Source organism: Sinohyriopsis cumingii, chromosome 7 (assembly GCF_028554795.1).
Source record: "Sinohyriopsis cumingii isolate HCF-2022 chromosome 7, ASM2855479v2, whole genome shotgun sequence".
Lineage (NCBI taxonomy): Eukaryota > Metazoa > Mollusca > Bivalvia > Unionida > Unionidae > Sinohyriopsis > Sinohyriopsis cumingii.
In genome coordinates this window covers 62,915,080-62,938,196 of record NC_142967.1, presented here as the reverse complement: position 1 = coordinate 62,938,196, position 23,117 = coordinate 62,915,080, and the positions used below count along the sequence as shown (strand labels likewise).

At 43.5% G+C, this 23,117-nt stretch overlaps 1 protein-coding gene across 1 annotated transcript in view; it reads right to left on the bottom strand.

Annotated features, from left to right (window-relative positions):
• Positions 1 to 256: 256 nt before the first annotated feature.
• The window catches only part of LOC149795385 (peptidoglycan-recognition protein SC2-like), a 46,967-nt gene continuing 24,106 nt past the window's right edge, over positions 257 to 23,117 (bottom strand). Inside the window, exons 2-3 of the mRNA XM_089965173.1 lie at positions 2,075 to 2,275; positions 257 to 698 (exon numbers count right to left, since the gene is read on the bottom strand). Coding sequence (XP_089821299.1) covers positions 349 to 698; positions 2,075 to 2,275 — 551 coding nt within the window. The 3' untranslated portion in view covers positions 257 to 348. The remainder of the gene's footprint in view (positions 699 to 2,074; positions 2,276 to 23,117) is intronic.

Here is a 23,117-nt window from a genome sequence, read left to right as displayed (position 1 = left end):
GCCTCGCTAGGCGCTCAGCATTAAGAGGTTAGTGTTAGGACTGGTCGGCCTGGTGTCAGGATAATGTGACTGGGTGGGACATCATGCTACATGTCTTTGGCATGATGCCCCAGTGCTAGACATCACTTTAAAAATGCCACACTGCAGACATCGTATCAATATGACTTGAAAATTGTTAAAGCTACGTTAAAATTCTAAATCAAACACACACATATCTACGCCGAACACCAAAAAGAATGATACATTTGAAGGAAAAAATGTTTTATCTCTTTATTTTTCCTAACATAGTATTAACAAAATGTGTTGTCTGATGTGACAACGTTGTGTACTCTGTGTGTGACAACGTATTCAGCTCGCCGGTGTGGGTCTGACTGGTTTATTCGGATCAAAGTGGGGCCATCTTCTAATGAGGTCATACAACTGCTGTCCGGGACACTCCGTGGTTCCGGCATTCCGGTGTCCATACATTTTGTAGTCTGGTGTGATTTTGCCCTTCAGGATGCCACAGTCGATTATGTTGTGGACAGCAGTTAGAGCAGCAGAGTTAGGCAGTTTATTGGTGTAATCCCCCATGACGGAGAACGCCACGGCAACGTCATTCCAGCCGCGCGTGTGAGCCCCCACACGATCCCATCCTCTTGCTTCGTATACTCGTCCGTCTCCACCGATCAGGAAATTGTACCCGATGTCATCCCAACCTGACAAATTAAAACATCAGTCTTCAGAGTATTATGATCAACAATGCAGACAGTATTTATGTCACCAATAAATGTGGATAATCCAAACTACACTACATAGAGGAAATGCACTGTAAAGCAGCTTAATTTCACACCCAGTAGACAGAGGCCTCCACTATAAGGGCCGAAGTTACATGATTCATATTGTAAATTCGTGGGGGGGGGGGTGTTTACTAGTATTTGATCAATATTCCAACTTCAAGAGGTTTGGCCCCTTTCATGTTTGTTTAACTATCTCATATTAACACATTTCAAAAACAGGCATATCTTCCATCATGGTCTCTATGTATATTGATTAAATAATAATAATAATAATAATAATAATAATAATAAATTAGTTATACGGCGTTGATTGGGTTTACAACGACAAAAAAGCCCTTGCTCGAATGGTCTGTAATTAATTAGTAAGAAATAACACAAAGGTAAGTTAATCTGCTCATAAGCAATGCAGGAGTGGCTTGTCACTGTGTCCAACCACCCAACCCGAACACTGCAAGAGTTGCATATCACAGTGTCCAACCTCCCATCCCGGTCACTGCAAGAGTGGCTTGTCAATTGTCCAACCAACCAACCCGAACACTGAAAGAGTGGCTTATCACTGTGTCCAACCGCCCAACCCGAACACTACAAGAGTGGCTTGTCAATGTGTCCAACCACCCAACCTGAACACTGGAAGAGTTGCTTGTCTCTGTGTCCAACCACCCAACCCAAACTCTGCAAGAGTGATTTGTCAATGTGTCTAACCACCCAACCCGAACTCTGCAAGAGTGGCTTGTCAATGTACCAAACCACCCAACCCGAACACTACCTGAGTGGATTGTCAATGTGTCCAACCACCCAACCCGAACTCTGCAAGAGTGGCTTGTCAATGTATCTAACCGCCCAACCCGAACTCTGCAAGAGTGGCTTGTCAATGTGTCCAACCACACAACCAGAACTCTTCAAGAGTGGATTGTCACTGTGTCCAACCACCCAACCCGAACACTGCAAGAGTTGCGTATCACAGTGTCCAACCACCAAACCCGAACTCAGCAAGAGTGGCTTGTCAATCAGTCCAACCACCCAACCCGAATTCTACAAGAGTGGGTTGTCAATGTGTCCAACCTGCCAACCCGAACTCTTCAGGAATACTCTTTCTGCACACTCACACCCTATCTGTTCCCAACCCGAATTCTGCAAGAGTCGCTTGTCAATGTGTCCAACCTGCCAACCCGAACTCTTCAGGACTAATCTTTCTGCATACTCACGCCCTATCTGTTATGACTTAATGACTCCTTTACCTAAATTTTCTTGTCTACAACTAAATGTCATCCTGATAAAGTGTTGATCATATTTACTTCTTATATCCATATGAAAGTTCTGTATTTTCTGCATCTCCACTGTGCAACTGTGCTGGTCATCGCATTCGGCCATGGCGGTGTGGTGGATGAACACAATCCCGACTGGAGTATTCATGTGTTCGGTGTGCCTTGTTGGTCGGGCGTGCCATTCTTCACGTGTCACCAAGGTAACGTTGCACTTGATGTCACGAGGACGACCTGGATAGTTATAAAGTGATAATTTAATTTTTTAATCTTTTAATGATCATTAACTTTTTCACACAAGGGAACGCATAACGTGTAGGTTCCGCGTGAACGAATTGCTAAAACTGGAATATCAGAGTTTTGTTCGAGCTTCCTTTGATCATTCATTCCCCTCTTACATATTTCGACAGTTAAACAGGGTTTGAAGGTCAAAGCGCACCCCATTTCGAAAAGCTGGAATTCGCCAGTATGGCGCGGTAGTGACTTCAGGTATTGCTCTACGCAGGGGCTTCCACATTTAAGTGACATTGCATTAGACCAAACTTGCCAGCATTCGGCAAGTAAAATATTTATCTTCTTACACATGATAATTCAAACACTGTTTGCAACTTTAAATAAACCAATACGTGATTCGATTATTAAGTAATGAATATATTCTGCTCTTCCTTGCCGTATTACATAGTAACTTCATCGACCATATTCGCATTATCCTCTGGTCTTTTCCCTTCATAGGCTGCTAAGTATTACGTAATCGTTTGACTTCTAAGTCAAGGAAAATGTAGGCCGAATAAATCTGGATCACGTGAGCAAACTGTGTAAATATGTTTTTTCTTTTTTTTTCTTTCTTTCTTTTAACGGCACCTCTAACACATCATTGGCTATGTAATGGCTTTTCACAAGGACACATATAAGCAGCCGACCCGGGCTGGCCTGGGCGGATACAGAACTCTATCTTTGGATAACGGGTCTGATGCTCTACCAGCAAATATACAGCGACTTCCAGAACAATGTGAAAAATTATCAGGTAGATTATTCAGTTTGCAAACACTGTATTTTTGGCCCGGTTGTTGGCTTATTAAAGAGGCAAACATAATTTAATTGATATGTCTGAGAAAATAAAGGAACTTCTTATTATGCAGGAAGGGATCAGTGTTAGGACAATCAGCTTCGCTTGGCCAAGTAGTAAGCGGCTATCTTTATGTCGCTACCGCAGAGTAGATAATGATAGAGAAAACTCGGATTAAATATAATTCATATTCAATATGAATTGTTCTTTCTATTTTCCTGGAGTTTTTTTTGGTGTAAGTTTCATCATATTTTCTTGAGATTGCTTTAGTCATCAATGCTTGTATTCCAGTATGTCATTCCTCTGGCAAGCCATCAAACTCGAATCAAAGAGAATCATACAACATCTCTGCCAACGAGCGTATTGAATGAAACCTTTAAAATTCTGGTTAGATTTGTTGTTCAATGTAATGAATGAGTTTATAACTGATAAATGAACAGACTGAAGCGCACAGTATTGTCCCCTTACCCACCAAGCATAGTGAAAAAGGTCTACACGATATCTTTTACGTTGATACAAGCTATAACTGGCTGAATTCGTCGAATCGCCACACTCTGCGCCAAAGTCGCCAAATAAGCAACTCTGCTATCTGGGGATTTGCTATCCTGTTTTGGACAATATCCCTACACTAACCGGCTCAGTGGACACATCTATATGCTACGAGTAATACAATAGTTCCAAACACTTGGACCCCTACTTTGTTTATTTTCAAGACTTTGCAAAGTCAGTCTAATATATGACTTGATTATAATTTAAACTAAGTAAAATTCTTTGCAAAAATGTGCTAACTTATGTTTTTGAAACACGTAATATTGTAATGCTTTTCGGAGCACGTCTGTTGTCAAATATTTAGTTTCGAAGGTGCGTAGATTGACATGATGTCAAGCTCTTCAGTTTCGGCGGCAAGTTAATACAGCGTACAAATGAATACATATGGTTAGCATCATGCTATACCATATTATACAGAGTACAAATGAGTACTTTTGGTTATCATCGTGCTATACCTTATTATACAGAGTACAAATGAGTACATATGGTTAGCATCATGCTATACCTTATTATACAGAGTACAAATGAGTAATTTTGGTTATCATCGTGCTATACCTTATTATACAGAGTACAAATGAGTACGTATGGTTAGCATCATGCTATACCTTATTATACAGAGTACAAATGAGTACTTTTGGATATAATCGTGCTATATAAAAGTATAAATGAGTACATATGGTTAGCATCATGAGTAGTGAATGGGGTCACCCTAGCGTCAAGGGGAATTAGCATTACAGAACCCCTTGGGTCACTCTAGCGTCAAGGGAAATTGAACATGGGGAAAAATCGTGGGTCATTCTAGCGTCAAGGGGAATTGAACATGGGAAAAAGTCCTCGGTCACTCTAGCGTCAAGGGAAATTGTACATGGGGAAAAAGTCTTGGGTCACTCTAGCGTCAAGGAAAATTGAACATGGGATTTTTTTTAAATTTTTTTTTTAAAAAAAGGGGTAGGCAATCGAAAGTCATTCTCTTTTCGAGACCTATGAGTGGCCCTGAAAAGGGCCTTTGGGTTTATGTTAATGTATTCATTAACATAAATGGCACCACATTGGTCTTCTTCTTGTCCTTAGGCTGCGTCTCACTGTTGGCCCGTAAATCAGCACTCTTTTCAGGCATCCTTGTCTTTCAACGTAGATCCTACGTATCCACAGGCTGGTGTTTGTCCTGTGGACAACGGTCCACTTGGATCGGACATACATGAGCATGTCCGTCCTGAACATCATGGAAGACACAAGGGTGGATGACTCAACTGTGGTCCACATCTTGAAGCGACGAGAACAGGTGAATCAATGCAGTGAACTGCGCTTATTTATAGGTAAAGGTAGGATTGAAACGGATTGAGTTCATTCACCAATCCAAACACGCGTTACAAAATTCAGTCAGCTCGCATCCAATCCGAAGAGAACAGTCTGTGACGTCACGTGGTCTATATAGATTCGTTAGCGCTTGTGTACAGTCAATCTATGCGACAGTGATTCAACATGACGGAAACTCAGAAAACGATCCATTGGGGTGCACTAGCAGGGGAGACTGCCCAAGGGAACCCGGACTTACTTTCAGAAGAGGTGAATTGGGATTTTGTGGATTTTCTCTCCTCGCAAGAATTTGTTCCGGAACCTTCGTTACCTTCTTCATTACCGCAAGTGGAGAATTTTAGACAGAGACAGAAAGAAGAATTGGAGAAATTTATACAACGACAAAAGGAAGCGGAACAAGCTTTTCTCCTACAGCAACAGCAGCAAGAAGAAGAGGTAAAAAAAAACAAACAGCAACAACAGCAAGAAGAAGTAGCAGCAAAGAAACAAGAGGGTGAAAATCAAACGGTCACGGTACTGTTAGACATTTTAGCGGAGTTAAGGAGTCTGAAACAAATGTATCATACTTCTTTATTACGACCGAAGAGAATACGACCTTCCCGAGCTAAACACGTCAACCCTGTGACTAAGCCTACCGTACCACCCTTAGTGATTTCAACCCAATCATAATCATTATCATCAACATTACGCAGTCCAGAAGTAGGCCTTGGCCGTGGCAAAGGCTTAAGGCAGTTAAAGTTGATTGCTTAAACTCACCCCTACACCAAAAATAAAAAGTCCCTTTTCAGGGCCACCCACATTTCTCGAAAAGAAATACAATTTCAATTTGCCAATAAAAAAAATAATAAACAGCCCATTTTACCCCCTATAGTACGTGTCTCTGTATGAGTTCGTGAGTGTCCGTTCTTATTTTAAAATCATAACTCAAAGACACTTACCTTATATCATTAATTTATTCTTTTCTCCATTGTTACAATCCAATTCACAATTCACAACAGAACACTTTAATTGAAAGTTCATTGACTTCTTCTTTCTCCTTATTTAGTCTCTCTGTTTTTTGAATTTCTGCACCGTCACACTCTTTTCCTCTTCTTCCTCCTCACTTTCTTCCCTTCTTCTTTTCTTCTCCTGTTTCTTTTTCTTCACCTGTCTGCTTTCATCCTCCGAAAAATCACTCTCTTCTTCCGAAGAATCCCTCTCTTCTTCTGAAGAATTCCTCTTTTCTTCTGACTCCTCTTGTTTCTTTTTTGGGCAATCTGGAGACCAATGTCCTTTTTCTTTACAATAATAACAGGTATCTTGACTTTTGTCTTTTTTAGCCCCTGTTTTTGTTCTTTTTTGGCGGTCTGGACACTCTGAAGACCAATGCCCTTTCTTCTGACAGATATAGCAAGTATCTTAACTTTTATCTCGAAAGGAAGGAGAGTAGTCCGTGGGCTGGTCTGAAGAGAATTTTCTAATGACCCCTCGCAAAGCTCTGACGAAACGTTCGATTTGGTTAGTCTCTTCCATCGTTGTGCTCGGCTTGAGAGTGAAATGAATAGTGAAAGGACAAGACACACACCCTTTTTATATACGCTGGTTTGCCATGACTATAAATTAGTCTATGGTGTTTAAACTTAAGTCATTTGACGTTTTGCACTCAAGATGAAACGATCCTATTCATTTGAGAAGAAAGATGAAGAAAGTAAGAGGCAGAAACGTGATCTATCGCCTCGTACCAGGGCTGAAATCTTGGCACAAATTCATGCCAGTGATTTTGAAGAGGACATGAGTGAACCAGAATCAGAACCCTCTAAACCAAGTTCACCACCCTTAGTCAACCCTGAAAAGTACTATTCCATTCGAGAGACGGAAAAGCGCTCCTCAAGAAAATTTAGAACCACGGCTTACACCTACACAGTGAAGTTTAAAGATTTCAAGGCTGACGTACCATTGGAGAAAGCAGAAGGGTTTATCACCGAGATGTGGGATTCTTTGCTCACCGCACTCAAGCGACAATGTCAACCCAAAGAAGACGATTTCTTGACACTATCCATAGATCACGACTGCTTGAAATCCCCTGTTTGGATTGAGTTTAGCAGACCCGCAGAACTAACCCCTTCCAAAGTCATGGACAAGATTCAACACGTACAACAATCTAATGATCAGTTTGACATCACCGATGGTAAAGCCACACTGAAAATGGCCCACGTCTCTCCTCCTCAAGGAACTGGACGCAAAAAGGTCTTATTGGTGGACGACCTTCGCAACACCAAAACAAGTCTCGTTCGAATTAACAACCCTCAAGATCAGATGTGTTTAGCCCGTGCCATCGTGGTGGGACGAACCTATGCCAACAAGAACGACACGGCAGAATGGAAAAGAGCCTGGAAAACTATTCAACAATCGGACCGAGCCAAACAACGAAATGAAGCAGAACTCCTGTTGCAACAAGCTGGCCTGTCCAAAGACACACCCTGTGGCATTCCTGAGATGCAAAAATTGCAAGATGCCCTAGCTCCACGCTACACCTTGAAAGTGCACCCTCAAGAAATGCGCGGACCTCTGTTGTTTCGAGGGCAAGATTTTAAGGACGGAAAATACATTCATGTTTATTATCACGATGACCATTTCGATACCATTACCACTATCACCGGATTCCTGGGATATGTTTATTATTGTGAGAAATGTGATTATGGTTATAACAATCGAGAGCAACACAAGCATTGTGGATGGAAATGCCCAGGATGTTTGGCCTCTCCACCCTGTCTGAGCGAAGAACCAGTGCCTTGTTCAACTTGTCTGCGCACGTTTGTCAGCCTTACCTGTTACCAACAACATCTGAAGACGCAAGGTTCACAGAAGGAATGTGCTTGTCAACTCCTGAGATTGTGCCCTACCTGTGGACAAGGCATACGTGCCAATAGTACCAAGGCACACGTATGTTCAGGAAAGAAAAAATGTCACATTTGTCACCACATCGTGGACTTGGAACACCAATGCTACGTGCAAAAATACCAACCCCCACCAGAGAAAGAGGACGGTCACAAGAAGAAAGGCAATTTCATCTTTTTCTATTTCGAATGCATGCAAGAGACTGGCATTCACATCCCTAATTTCTGCGTGGCTCATCGAGCGTGCGAGAAGTGCATTCAAGAACCTATCTTCAGTCATTGCCCTCACTGCAGCAAGATTCCTGGAGGACGTGAAAACATCTTTCGGGGACCGAACACGTTAGCCGATTTTGCCCAATGGGTCTTAGACCCCATCGACAAGACGTGGAGCCAAGAGGACATCGAACGTTACGGAGATTGTCATCGTCATGCCACGGTGATGGCTCACAATTTCTCCGGATACGATGGACAGTTTCTTCTCAGATACTATACGGAACAAGGCACCGAGCGTCCTAAAGTGACTTTGAACGGAGCCAAAATCATTTTCATGCAAGTGGGACAAGTACAGTTTAAAGATTCGATGAGCTATTTGGCCATGCCTTTGAGTCGAATGTCTAAAACGTTTGGAATGACAGAAATGGCTAAAGGGTACTTTCCACACTTTTTCAATACGGAAGCCAATCAACACGCCGTTCTACCCCATTTGCCCGAAGCTCATTATTACGACCCCGACAACATGCGTACCGAACAACAAGAAGCTTTCTAAGATTGGTACCAGGCTCACGCCTCGGACCCTTTCGACTTTCAGGAAGAAATGCTAAAGTATTGTCGTTCCGACGTGGACATTTTACGGCGTTGCTGTGGAAAATTTCGAGAACTGTTCATGGAACACGGAGGGGTCGATCCTTTGAAAGAAGCTTGCACCATTGCCAAAGCGTGTTCCTTAGTGTACAGACAAAGATTCATGCCTGAAAACACCGTGGCTGTCATCAGTCCTCAAACGACCCACTCTGTCAAACGTCAATACTCGGTCAAAGCCCTACGTTGGTTACATTACTTGTGCGACAAGGAAGACAAGTGGATTCAGCATGCCCGCAACGGAGGAGGCGAAAAGACCATAGGAACGCATTCGGTCGATGGCTGGGACTTAGAAAATCCCAAGATCGTGTGCGAGTTTAACGGTTGCTTATTTCACGGATGTCCCGTCTGTTACCCTGACCGTGGAACTAAAAATCAGTTTTTACAACGAACCATGGAAGACTTGTACCAGGACACTTGTCAGCGACGCCTAAAGTTAGAACAGGAAGGATACCAAGTGGTGGAAATGTGGGAACACGAGTACGATCACCGTATGAAAACCGATCCCGAGTTTAAACACCTCGTGGAAAGTTACCAGTTCATGGACCCGCTGAACCCGAGGGATAGTTTGTACGGAGGAAGGACCAATGCCACCTGTTTGCTGTACCAAGCCGACGAAGAGAAAGGAGAAGAAATCAAATACTTGGACGTGTGTTCGCTGTATCCCTACGTGTGCAAATATTGTCGCTTTCCTGTAGGGCACCCGCAATTGTTCACGGAACACATCGACCTGAAAAACATTCGTCAATACGAAGGCTTGATCAAGTGTAAAGTTTTACCTCCCACGGACTTGTACCATCCCGTCTTACCTCACCATTGTCAAGGCAAACTGATGTTTCCCTTGTGCCGTACTTGTGCCGAAACGTGCAACCAAGATCAGCCTTGTCAGCACACCCAGCAAGAACGGGCCTTGACGGGAACCTGGGTCAGCGTAGAATTGTTCAAAGCTTTGGACATGGGATACCAACTGTTAGAAGTGTACGAAATTTGCCACTTTCCCAAGACACAACAGTACCACAAGGGTGACCCTACTCAGAAAGGCATTTTCGCTGACTACGTGGATGCCTTTTTGAAACTGAAACAAGAAGGCAGCGGCTATCCGTCCTGGTGTCACACTCCCGAAGACCAAATACAATTCAAAGAGAAATACTACGAACAAGAAGGCATCTCTTTAGACCACATCGAGAAAAACGAAGGCAGGCGATCGTTTGCCAAAGTGATTTTAAATTGCTTGTGGGGTAAAATGGCACAACGCCCGTGTTTACCCAAGACGAAATATTTGACAGAACCTTCCCGCTACTTCAAGATAATTCACGACAGAAACCAAATACATGAAACACGTGGACGTCGTTCGAAAGGATTTGATCTTGATCAATTACGAACAAGATCTGGACTTTGTACAAGACGACCCTTTTGGAAATGTCATCATTGCGGCTTACGTGACAGCCCATGCTCGCTTAAAATTGTACGAAGCTTTAGAACTGTTAGGGGAACGCGTCCTGTACTTTGACACGGACAGTTGCATTTACATCCATCACCCGATTCAACATCACCCTGACATCGAAGGAGACCGTTTAGGAGCCTGGACAGACGAGCATCCCGACGACAAGATTCTAAGTTTCGTCAGTGGCGGTCCCAAAAATTACGGCTACGAATACCGTGACAAACAAGGAGAAGTGCACACGACGTGCAAAGTGAAAGGACTGACTCTGAATTATCGTACCAGTCGAGTGGTCAACTTTGGGGTATTGAAAGAAGCCTTGCAATCGGGAGAGGATGGAAACTTTAAAGTGACCACCTATCAACCGAACAAGATTTTACGTTTACCCACTCATCACATCGTCAGTCGACCCCTGGAAAAAATCTATCAAATCGTGTACCAGAAGCGAGTGCGACTTCCCAATCATTTCACCTTACCGTATGGACACGTCGGTATTGGTCTGTATATAAAAAAGGAACCGTAGGCAAGATCGATAGTTCATTGTGACTACCAAGACCGAGTGAACAAGATGAATACTTTCAGAGAAGCACGAAACAAGTTGTTTAGAAAGGCACAATTCAAGTGTGAGGCTTCTGAAGTGGAATGCGATTGTGAGCCTTGCGATGGGTACGATGCTGTACGTTGTGACCTGAGCGATGCCGTAAAGCATCATGTGAACTTTGTTCTTACGACCCCTATCATGGAAAGTGATGCTGTGCGTGTCAAACCTGAGGGATGTGAAAGTGATGCCGCTCGTCCTCTTGGACATTTTACTGGGTTTCGTTTTAAAGGGGAATGTTCACCTTCACGTCTACCCCCCTACGGATGTCATCCAGCCCTGAGCAACCTCCTGCCCATGTCACTCAACCCTCATCGAAACGAACCTGTGAAAGACGAATATTCGTTCCCTGTGCGTTTGTCGGAATACTGCGACTTTGAAAATCGTCTTCAATCGTTCAAAGGAAAATGGCCTAAGTATCTGGGAGGACCGACCCCCGAAGAATTAGCCAGAGCCGGATTTTTCTACTTGGGCGAAGGAGATAAAGTCATGTGCTTCAGTTGCGGTGTGTCACTTCACCACTGGGAACCGCAAGATTCGGCCTACGTAGAACATGCTCGATGGTCACCGAATTGTCATTACTTACCCTTAGTGGGACCGAGACATTGAAGTAACTTCTTACCATAATTTGTTCATGGATACTTTACAAGAGAACATTCGTGCTTTGCCTGTGGAGTTGAGAGAAAGGATTTACCGAGAACTGGTCAAAATACAAGTGAAACGTAAAGAACAATTGCATCCGTTACGTCACCGGCGTTTGAACCACTGGTACCTTCAGGCTATACAAGGACTGATTGAGTTGAAAGTGTTCCATTGGACAGACATTGATCAACGATCCCTGGTTTTAAAAAGGAATGGTTTGGTATGGACGATTCCATCTTCTACATTGTAAACGTACTGCATCGAATTCCAGAGGAAGAGTTAACGAATTACCAACATCTTGAACACAATGTCAACTTGGTGAAAGAGGAAACTTCTGAACGAATTGTAACGTGTAAATTAGTAACTAAACGATTTAGATTCGACAATGAATTGAAACCATGTCTGTGCAAAGAGTACATGTCTTGTGTCAGACCAAAGAGGATTTAGTATGACCTATTCATGGATACTTTGCTAGAGAACATTCGTGCCTTGCGTGTGGAGTTGAGAGAACGCATTTACCGAGAACTGATCAAAATACAAGTGAAACGCAAACGCAAAGTGATTCAACCGTTTTTAAATTATGCTCTGTTACAAAGTATAAGAAGACTGATTATGAGTGGATATTACATTAGGCACAAAGGCAAACGAGGCTATTGGCCACCAACCAACGATTCCAAAAACAGTGTATATACTTATGGATACTTTACAAGAGAACATTTTGGGCTTGCCTGAGGAGTTGAGAGAAAGGATTTACCGAGAACTGGTGAAAATACAAGTCAAACGTAAAGAACAATTGCATCCGTTACGTCACCAGATCTTTAACCACTGGTACCTGAATGGTATAAGAAAACTGATTCGTCAGAAATTGTTTCAGTGGTCAGACATTGTTCAAAACTTTGAGGTCGCCAATGATGTACATGTTCATAATTTTGGTTACTTCGACATTCACTTACTGCAACGTATTGAAGAAGACGAGGTAAAGGATTACCAACATTTGTTACGTGGAATCTGCTTAGCGGAAGACGAAGCTTCTAAACGAACTCTGACGTTTCGGTTACAGTATGTAACATTTAAATTCCCTACTGAAGAACGAAGATCTCTGACTAGAAAGTACGTGTATTGCATCCGAAAAAAAGAGAATATAAAAACAGGCTGCCATGCCACGACTTATGTCACATGTCATTGAACAGATTCCGTGGAAGGAACTCAATGACCATATTCAAACCGTGGATCATTACCATCGATTATTACAAGAACTGTATCCATTCAATTTGGGACGACAAGTGGTGTGTGTCTTAGTGACTTGTTTTCTGGGATTTCGTTTACCAGCCGATTCTTTGTGGACTCTTTACGATCAGTACTTACCACCTCAATGGCCTTAAATGGTCACGAAAAACTCCTTTTGCTCAAAGCCTTGCGTTTTCATCTGGATACTTCTCGACCTCTACGGGAAAAAAAGATTCGTCAACTTTTAGCTACCCGAGACGTGTACGACGATGTGTGTGTAGCTTGTGACTTACATCCCCATTGGACAGATGTCCGTGCCTGGAAAGAATGGGATTTTGAGGCTTGGACCCAAGAAGTGGCCCAGTATGCACGAGAGTTGTTCAAGGAAAAAAGTTACTTTTCAACCCGTGTTAGTGACGGTGTCAGAAGAACCCGTCACCCAGGACGGGACTGTCGTGGACAGGCCTGAAAGACCCTTTCGGGAGGACACTTGTGTTACCTTACCCCCTACTATAGAATTGGTTAGAACATTACCCAAAACATGTTGTTGTACAGACACTTGTTTTTATTCCACGTTAATGGTTATCATGTGCCTTTTATCCTTGTACTTAAGCCTTTGGCTTTTATGTATTTTTGTCTTTCGTATTCATGTTTGAAAAAAAAGCATTCAATAAACGTGTTCTGAAAAAGTATATAAACTCTTGTCTTGTTTGTTTTCGTGTCACAAGTGACATTTCTCACACAATGGCTACCTCTGCTGTCTCTGCTCCCTCTTCCTCTACTGTCAAAGTCATCGACGAACACTTAGATCGTGCCAGTTGGGAGGCTTTGTATCTTCGCCATCCCTTTAACATGCTCATTGCTGGACCTAGCGGTTCAGGCAAAACCGAATTCGTCAAACGTTTGATCGAACATACCTCAATGGATCGTGTGGTGTTACAAAGAGTGGCAATCGGCGTACAGTCTCTTGCGAGAAAGTCAAGGCGATTCCATCGTGTTTGTGGAAGGCATTCCGAAAGAAGACGACGGCATCGTCTCTGACTCCCGTCAAACCCATTTGGTCATTTTCGACGACATGTTAGGAGAAGACGAAGAAGAAATTAAACTGTGGTTCACGCGCAAAGGGCATCACCGTAATGCCAGTGTCGTTTACATCACCCACAATTTGTTTCAACAAAGTATAGCCCATCGCACCATCAGTCTCAATGCGCATTACGTAGTCTTGTTTAAAAGCCCTCGAGATAAATCGCAAGTGCAAGTCTTAGCCAAACAGTTAGGAACGCCTTGGTTGACTCAGGCGTACGACGATGCCACTCAAACGCCACACGCCTATTTACTCGTCGATTTGAAACCTACGACCCCCGAGGATTTGCGATTTCGTACCCACTTGTTTCACCACTGGTGCCAAGACGGAGGGCCTGTCCTGTACACGTCTCCGTCCTCGACTTCATTTCACTCCACATAAAAAATCTATAAAAACCTCAGACCCTTTTTGTCTGTCTCACACACAGTGTGAACATGACGTCCCTTCAGTCGCATCTTCCCGTCAAATTGATTCGTGCCTTGTATGGCATCAGTCGAGAAAAAAATCCACAAACACGAGCTCGTGTCTTAGAAGCTAGTCTCAAAGAAGTCTTACGATGGTTCACGGTGACGGCACGTCAAATACTTCAAGGAATCATTCAGATTCCTCATCAAACCAAACGCTTTTTCGATCGAAACAAAGTCGCTTTGGTACAACTGGCCGATCCCCGCATCGACACTCAAACCATAAAACAAATCATTTTGAAACCTGGAGGGAGCGGTACTCTAGGAGGGGTCATCATTCGCTCTCTCTTAAGATGGGATCCTAATGCCCCTAAAGTTATACTCAAGAAAAAAATCCAACGAAGCCCCAAGAAGAAAAAGAAAAAGACCAGGTCCCCAAGAAGAAAAACTTCTCCCGTGGCGGGACCCTCCTCTGACCAGACACCACCACCCCGGAAAAAGAAAAGAAGCCCCCAGAAAAAGAAACAGAGAAAAAGTCCCCAGAAAAAGAAAACCGCACAGAAGAAAACTAGTCGCAAGAGAGGCACTTCGGCGAGGACGCAACCTTACACTCGCAAACCACGATCTGCCACGGCAGTGACTGCGTCTCCGGCATCCTCACGTTCGTCCACTTCTCCGTTGATGACACCAGGAACTGAAGAGTACTTGGAGACGTTGATCACACCAAGAACTTCTCCGTTGATGACCCCAAAAAGAACTTCCCCAGTGGCAGGACCCTCCAATTTAGTGGCAGTGGCTGCTGCTCACAAAGTACCTGCTCCCAAAATCAAAGTCCATGAAAAATCGGGCATGTTACAAAGTTTACTGGATTTGTCCAAGCAAGAACTGGCTCGATTTAGTCCATTGCGTACCCCTCCACGACGTGTCATGCCTGTCCTCAAACTAATACGACGTAAAGACAATCAGTGGCGACGCGTTCCAGTATAAAAAAAGGTGTGTGACCAATTAGGGTATCAGTGTTTTTTTGGTGCTCCTGAAGACTCCAAGATGTCACCCTCCAGAAAACCCCAAGGAAAGAAAAGAAAAGGACTACCACCACGTTTAGTCAAATATGGGGGCATGTTATCTGTCCTGTCCAAAGCTTCTCCACCTCTACGAAAAAAACTCATTCAATCGGCCTCCAAAGAGGTCATCAATACCGTGTGCGAATGTTGTTTGAACGTTTTGAAAGGCACGATCCCTTTGTCCAAACACCAGAAACAATGCTTAAGCAAACATCGTCACGTTCTTCGCCAAATGGTTCGAAAGAAAATTCCCATTCGTCAAAAGAAGATGTTAGTGCAACGTGGAGGCATTTTGCCTCTCTTGTTAGGCCCCATACTGAAAGGAGTCTTGGGAACCATGTTGGGAGGACTGGTGGGACAAAGATAAAAAGGCCTTCGGAAGTCCCAAGATCTCAGAATCGACCGCTGACAACCCCATGGAAGGACGAAAACTAGCTTTAGTACCTTACAAACGATGGATGGAATACTATCGGTGGCAAGAACAACGCACCCCGCATTTACCTCCCAATCCCAATTTGAACGAGATGTCCCAGTTACAACACGAATTGCAGTCCTTGATGGATCGCCAAGATTTGTCCGAAACAGAAAAATCGCAAAAGTACGGTCAACTCTTGCAACGACTGCAACTCTTTCACCAGAAAGCTTTAGACGAAACAGCTCTACCCACTCTGAAAGATTTTAAGACCTTGATGAAAAGTCCAGCACCATCACCAGTACCAGTACCAGTACCACCATTACCAGTGACCAAGACAGAAAAAGAAGAAGAAGAAGAAGAAGAAGAAGGGTTTCAAACTCCACCAGAAAAAGTACGCAAGTTAACAACACCACCTACCTCCAGAATTGGATGGACTAAAAAGATGATGGCCACCCCTTCTTCATCACAAGAGAAAAAGAAAGTGAAGACAGAAGTGAAGACAGAAGTGAAACAAGAACCGATATCCCCCGCTCAGACAGCCTCCTCCTCTTCAACACCTATTGCCGGTCGCACACGCAAAGCATTGCAATCCAAGAAAATACCCCAAGAGAAAAAGAGTAGCCTCTTCCAAGAGTGGGTGCCTTATTAACACACCAACCAACCAACCAACACAAAAAATAAAAAAAAAATTGAAAAAGCCTTAGCCAGCATTTACTACGATCCCTCGCATCCTGCAGGTTACGCAGGAGTTCAAAAATTGTATCGTGCTGCCAAAACGCGACTGAAAAGTCTCCGTTTACCTCAAGTGCAACGATGGTTACAAGAACAAGCTACTTACACTTTACACAAACCCATTCGACGCAAGTTTGCCAGAAGTCGCACCCGAGTGGAAGGCATCGATCATCAATGGCAAGCCGATTTAGCCGATGTCTCTCATTTGGCCAGCTACAATCGTGGCTACAAATATTTGTTTTGTGTCATCGACGTCTTTTCCATATTTGCCTGGGTCGTGCCCTTGACTTCCAAATCGAGCAGCGAGTTAGTGCGAGCCCTGCAACGAGTGCTGAAACAAAGCGGTCGTCACCCTCTTCGACGGCAAACGGACAAAGGCACCGAATTTTTGAACCAAGCTTTCCAAAAAGAATTAAAGAAACGTGACATTCATTTTTTTACCACCGAGAATCCCGAAACCAAAGCCAGCATCGTGGAACGTTTTCAACGCACTTTGAAAGAACGCATGTGGAAATATTTTACGCATCACCACACTCTGAAGTACATCGACATCTTACCGCACCTGGTGCAAGCGTACAACCAATATTACCATCGAAGCATCGGACGTGCCCCGCAAGACGTGACTCCCGACAACGAAGTGTTGGTGTTTGAGCGCCTGTTTGGTACGTCACCGACGAGGGCTGTCCCCAAGAAAAGTGGAGAGTTGGCCGTAGGAGATTGGGTGCGCATTGGCAAAACCAAACGCACTTTCGACAAAGGTTACTTACCTAACTGGACGACCGAATTGTTTCGTGTCACTGGACTAGTGCATGGCCGTCATCCTGCCGTCTATAAATTGGAAGACATGAACGGAGAAGTGCTCAAAGGAACGTTTTATTTGCCCGAGTTACAACGTGTCACCAAAAAAGAAGACGTGTACGACATCGAAAGCATTCTCGAACGCAGAACCCGTAAAGTGGGCAAACGACGTGTCAAAGAAGTCAAAGTACGTTGGAAAGGATATCCACCCAGTTTTGATTCTTGGATCGACGCTTCGCAAGTCATCGACTATAAAAAGAAGTGACCATCATGCCCTTTCACACAGACGCAGCTACGTCGACCACTCCTCCTTCACCTAGTTCTTCTGTGCAAGATTTACAAAAACAACCTTTGTGGGTGTGGTGTGGAGAACGTGTGCCTAAAACGCAAATCGTCTTTTTCTGCCAAATCTTCGTGGTGTATTGTGTCATCGGGGCAGCCATTGCCAATTTGAGTTTGCAACAAGGAGACAAACAATTGTGGACCATTTTATTGAGCACTTGCATCGGTTACCTACTTTCCAATCCCTCCCTGAAATTCTCCTCGAACGGGAACCACGGGAACCTTGTGTCCAGTGTCAGTGTCAGTGCCAGTCACCACTCCAATAACAACAACCAGAACCCCATTTTGGGCGGAGACACGCCTCTGACGTCCAGTAACCCCTCGGACAGCCACAGAACTCTGGAATTATGAGTCACCAAAAACAATTTTACTTAACTTTACCCAGTGACAGTTCCATGGAGGTGTTTCCCAACAACACGTTGTGCTGTTACACGGCCAAATTACCTCAGGCCATCCCCTTAGATCACGAAGCCCATTGGGAAGTAGCTTTAGTAGAAATGATTCACCCTACACAAATCCAAAACATCACTGAAAAGCAAAACACTTTTGAGGTCGAAATCCTGAACCAACAATTACAAAACTACATGAATGACATCAACGAGTTTTCAGGGATCACAAGACCAGCCAGCAATCCAGCCTTCAGTATCTACACCGTGAAAATTCCAGCAGGGTTTTATTTTAGTGGTCAACATTTGGTGGACACTATTGCGGACAGGTTCGAGTTAGCCTTTGGCAAAGCCCTGAACAAAGTAAATAAACATGTCACCCTGGAGTACCATAAAGTGGCTCGTCGCTTACTGATGAAATTTCAGGATACCCAAATGTTGTCCTTCAGGTTCAATGGTAGTTTGTTTGAAATTTTGGGTAGACATCCAACAATGGTCGCAAACAATTGGAGCCCCAAGATCAACAATAATATGGATTTTTACAGAGCTTTTGGAAAACCGGTAGAACTGAACCAAGGTCTGAATTTGATGTTTGTGTACTCCGATGTGGTGGAGTATAACGTGGTGGGACACACCTCCGTTCCGTTACTGCGTGTCATTCCTTTCAAAGTGGATAGTACCACAACCAATGACCAAGAAGGTGGAAACACCTATCACGTCCACCGCGAATTTGTACATCCTCATTATTTGCCTGTCAGTAAGTCGTATTTGGACACGGTCAACATTGCTATAAAAGGAGATTTGGGACAAAATATTCCATTTACCAAAGGAAAAGTCACGGTGAAACTCCATTTTCGAAAACGGTTCTCTCACGACTCGTAAGTCATGTATCCAGTGTACCGAGGGGTTGCTCGACAGCGAGGACACGGTTTAGGAGATATGTTAAAAATCGGCCTTTCGTTCGGTGGCCCCGGTGTTGAAACCGATGGTGACAGGTGGATTGCACGCCTTGAAAGAATGGGCACTGACGCAAGGCAAAGAATTTCTCCAAAATGTCATCATCGACAAACAAAACCCTAAAGAAGCTTTCATGAGGGCAGGCAAAAATGTCTTGCTGAAAACGGGCAAAGACCTTTTGGGCCAACGAGACACACCTATAAATGCCCTGCACGCTACCGAATCAGGCATTCAGCAAGGACAAGGCAGAAAGAGACGACGAAGAAAACACCCTTTCACCAGACTTCAAGCGAGAAAGATCAAGAAAAGAAGAAGAACCGTTCGAGACTTAGACGTTTTCGATTATTGAGAAACAGCAACAAAAAAAAATGATGCACCGAGAGTCTTGCGCTTGTTCCAAGACGGAACTGGATCTGTTTGCCATGCCACCTACCATGATGACGATGCAAGAATCCCAATGGGTGGAATTTCACCCCGTCTCCTCATTGACCGATTCCGCTCCCATCGAGTTTGAAATCAAAGGACAGCCCGAAGATTACATCGATCTGAATAGCAGTTACTTGTACCTGAAAGTCAAAGTTCTAGATAAGAATAATGATAAAGTAGAAGACACTGAGAATATAGCTCCCGTCAACAATTTCATGCATTCCTTGTTCAGCTCAGTGGACTTGTACTTGAATAACAAACTGGTCAGCAGCAGCATGGATACTTACCCTTACCGTGCCTAACTGGAAAATCTCTTGATGTACGGAATAGATGCCAAGAACACTCATCTCAATGCTTGTGTGCTATGGGAACCTGACGAAGCGGGCAAGTTTGACGCAACTAACAATGACGGGTTTGAGGAAAGACGAAAGAAAATCACAGCGGGACAGAGTTTAGAACTGATGGATCGTTTGCATTTGGACATGTGGTTGCAAGAGAAATATTTGCTGAACGGGGTCAATGTCCGCTTGAGACTGAATCGCAGCAGTGCCGCTTTCCATTTGTTGGCTGATGAGGATGCTACTAAGACTGGCAGTCCTAAAAGCAAAATCGAGGAGGCCAAACTCTACGCACGACGCGTGGAAGTGTTACCCAAAGTGGGAAACGACATCAGTCAGACGTTGAGCAGAACGACCGCCAAGTATCCCATACGTCGCGTGGAAGTGAAAACCTTCACCATTCCTAGGGGACAGCGATCCATGATCGAAGATCATCTGTTCCAAGGACAGCTACCCAAACGTTTGATCCTTGGTATGGTCGAGAATGAAGCCTTCAACGGACACTTCGCTAAAAATCCTTTCAACTTTCATTATTACAAAGTGTCCAAGATTGAAGTCAGTCGCGATGGCAAGACCTTGTGTACCCGACCTTTCGAACCCGACTTTGAGAAGAAGAATTACTTGAGATCGTACTTGTCCCTGTACGAAGCCACGGGACAGTTAGGAACCAACACCAGTCACGGCATTACGTACGACGATTATGACGGAGGCTATGCTTTGTGGGCTTTCGATTTCACTCCAGACCAAGGCAGCGACGAGGGACATTTCCACCCTATAAAATCCGGCCAGATTCGTGTGGAACTTCAGTTTACAGAACCACTGAAAGAGACAGTGAACGTCATCCTGTATGCAGAATTAGATAATACCATAGAAATCAACAGTTTGAGAGAAGTCATTCTAGACTATTAGAAGCTATGGAAGACTGTTATCCCTCTTTACCTAGTGGAGAAACTTTGGACATGAAATGTGAGGAGACTGTGGAAGAAGAATCTCAAGACAAAGACGAAGAAGTGATCATGATGAAGTCGAGATGGCCAGAACAAGAAGCCCATTTAGTCTGCTGTTTTGCCAAACAGTTATTCGAAAAAATGACGGAATTGATCAAGAAAAATTGATATGGATGTCAAAACGCTCATACCAGTCAAATTCAACACGATAAATGCCTAATGTTGAGTCAAGAAGAAAACTTGGACGAGTATCTGGACGAAGCTTGGAGTCTCATCTCGGACGAAGACGTGTTGCATCAGTGGTATAAAGACTTGCGTGAACATTCTTGTCCACCATTAACCACTCAAGAGATCCATCGTATCGAAGCTCTTCTGAATCAGAGTGAGGAGACGAAACGAAGAAACGGTTATTTGTCAGACATTTTCAAGCAAAAGGTCAGGATCGAATTGACAACGTATTATTACCTGTGAAGAAGAAGAAAAAACACACACAAATCAATGCATACTTGGGAACTTTATTAGCTTTTGAACCACAGTTCGTATACGTCTTCTTGGAATCCTGTTGTCTGTGCTAAAGATGAACTCCCTCATCGCAAACCTAAAGACCATCAAGCTTACGTCATCAACACGGACGACGGTCATCTTCCAGGAACCCACTGGGTAGTCGTTTACTTTCCTCAAGAAGGATGTGTGGAATATTTCGATTCGTACGGATTGCCCCCTTTGGAAGACGATATCATTGACTTTATGAGAAGAAATGCTCACACTACCCGATTCAATAATGTGAAATTACAAGGCACAGATTCCTTGGTGTGTGGACAGTACTGTGTGTATTTTCTGCATCATCGCAGCCTAGGTTATTCCTTAGAACATTTAGTGACTCATTTTGATCCTCGTTCTTCTTCTAGAAACGATGTGAAAGTAGATCGATGGTTTTGTGACCATTATGCTTATCTTTTGTCTCAAGCTAGGAAACGTAGTGTCCATCAATGGCCTAATGATTTTCAACAGTGGAAATCACAATTTCATTCACAACGTTGTCAGCCCTGTTTAAAGTAGAGTGTGAATTGAGAAAAATGTTTGTCATTTGAAGAAAAAATGTTTGATGTTATAATGTTGGATTATTGTTAAAAAATATGATAGAGTTGTTGTTGGTTAGTGTTAAGTGATTTTTGAATAAAAAATGTTGTGTTTTGAAAAAATGCCTTTGTGGTATGTTTAGGTATAAGAATGTTTGATTGATGCTCTTTCATTTCTTACTATCCCTCTCATGACACTCACTAAACGTTGCGACTCGAAAACCGTGTGGGGGGTGTTTTCCTTCACGTCCGCGCTTTGACTTTAAGAACCGGGGTTGTTTCCAGTCTAACCATCCATTGTCGACTCATCCTCCTACGAAGATTTGCTCCAAACTAGCTAAGCTCAACGAAGCCTACGTGAATTTGCATAGGGTCAGACACAGTCTGATACCGAAACCAGAAGAAATAGAGAATGTGAGAATGTTAAAAGTCACTGAAGACCTGATAGAAGAGCTCTTCAGAGAAGAAATGAACAGGGAAAAAGAAGAATGGACAGAGAAGTACAGACTTCAGAGACAGCAGCAGCAACAACAACAACAACAGCAGCAGCAACCTGAACCTGACAGAGGCTTTGTCGATTGTCGTATCGACACCAAAGAGTTCTTCTTCTCTTTCCGAAGAAGCAGACCTATCGCCAGAAAGTCTATCCTCAGAGGACATCGCATTCTTAGAAACTAAAAAAAGATTGCCATAGCAAACAAAAAAAAACAGCCCTTTTCAGGGCTACCCCAATACTCTAGAAAAGAAATAACGATCCATTTGCCAATGTGTGTAGGTAGAGCAGTGTGAATATAAACACTAACTCTTTTTTAAATAGTGTGAGGGTATGTGTTTGTGTGTTTGTAAGTGCTCACGTAAGTTGGTGTGGATAGTAGATTAAAATGATGTCTTTTTTCTTTTTTGGTGTTTGAGGTGTAGATTTAGGGTTAGATTGGATTACTTTTGCGTATGTGGATAGTCTATTGAAGTGGTTAATAATAAAAAAATTTTAGAATAGTAATGGGTAGCATAAAAAAGTGAGTGAGTGTTTCCTTTAGGTCCGCGCGTTGTTTTTTTTTGTGTTCATGATCTAGGTAAGATCAATTTTATGTTTTTAGGGGGATGTTTTCCTTCACGTCCGCACTTTCAGTATAAATTGAAACTCGTTCGGCAGTCCAGCTACCCTTGTTGATTGATCAACACCTAAAATGAACACGAGACTGGCGAAACTGTTGGAACTTCATGTGCATCTGGAATATGCCAGGCGCCTGTTGAACGAACTGGCCGCGGAAGCCATTGTGGAAGAAGGAAGGATGAGAGAGGAGGAGGAAAGAAGAAATAAAGAAGAGGGGGAGAGAAAATACAAAGAAGAGGAGGAGGAGAGAAGAAACAAAGAAGAGGAGGAGGAAAAGGACAGAAGAAGAAGAAGAAATTTCAGAATCCCAGAGAGCGAAAATTGGGATTCTGAAGCCACATATCCTGCCTCTGCTCTCTCCCCCCAAAAGGTAAAAAGTAACTGGGGGACAAGATGTGTATGCGGCGCCAGGCCTG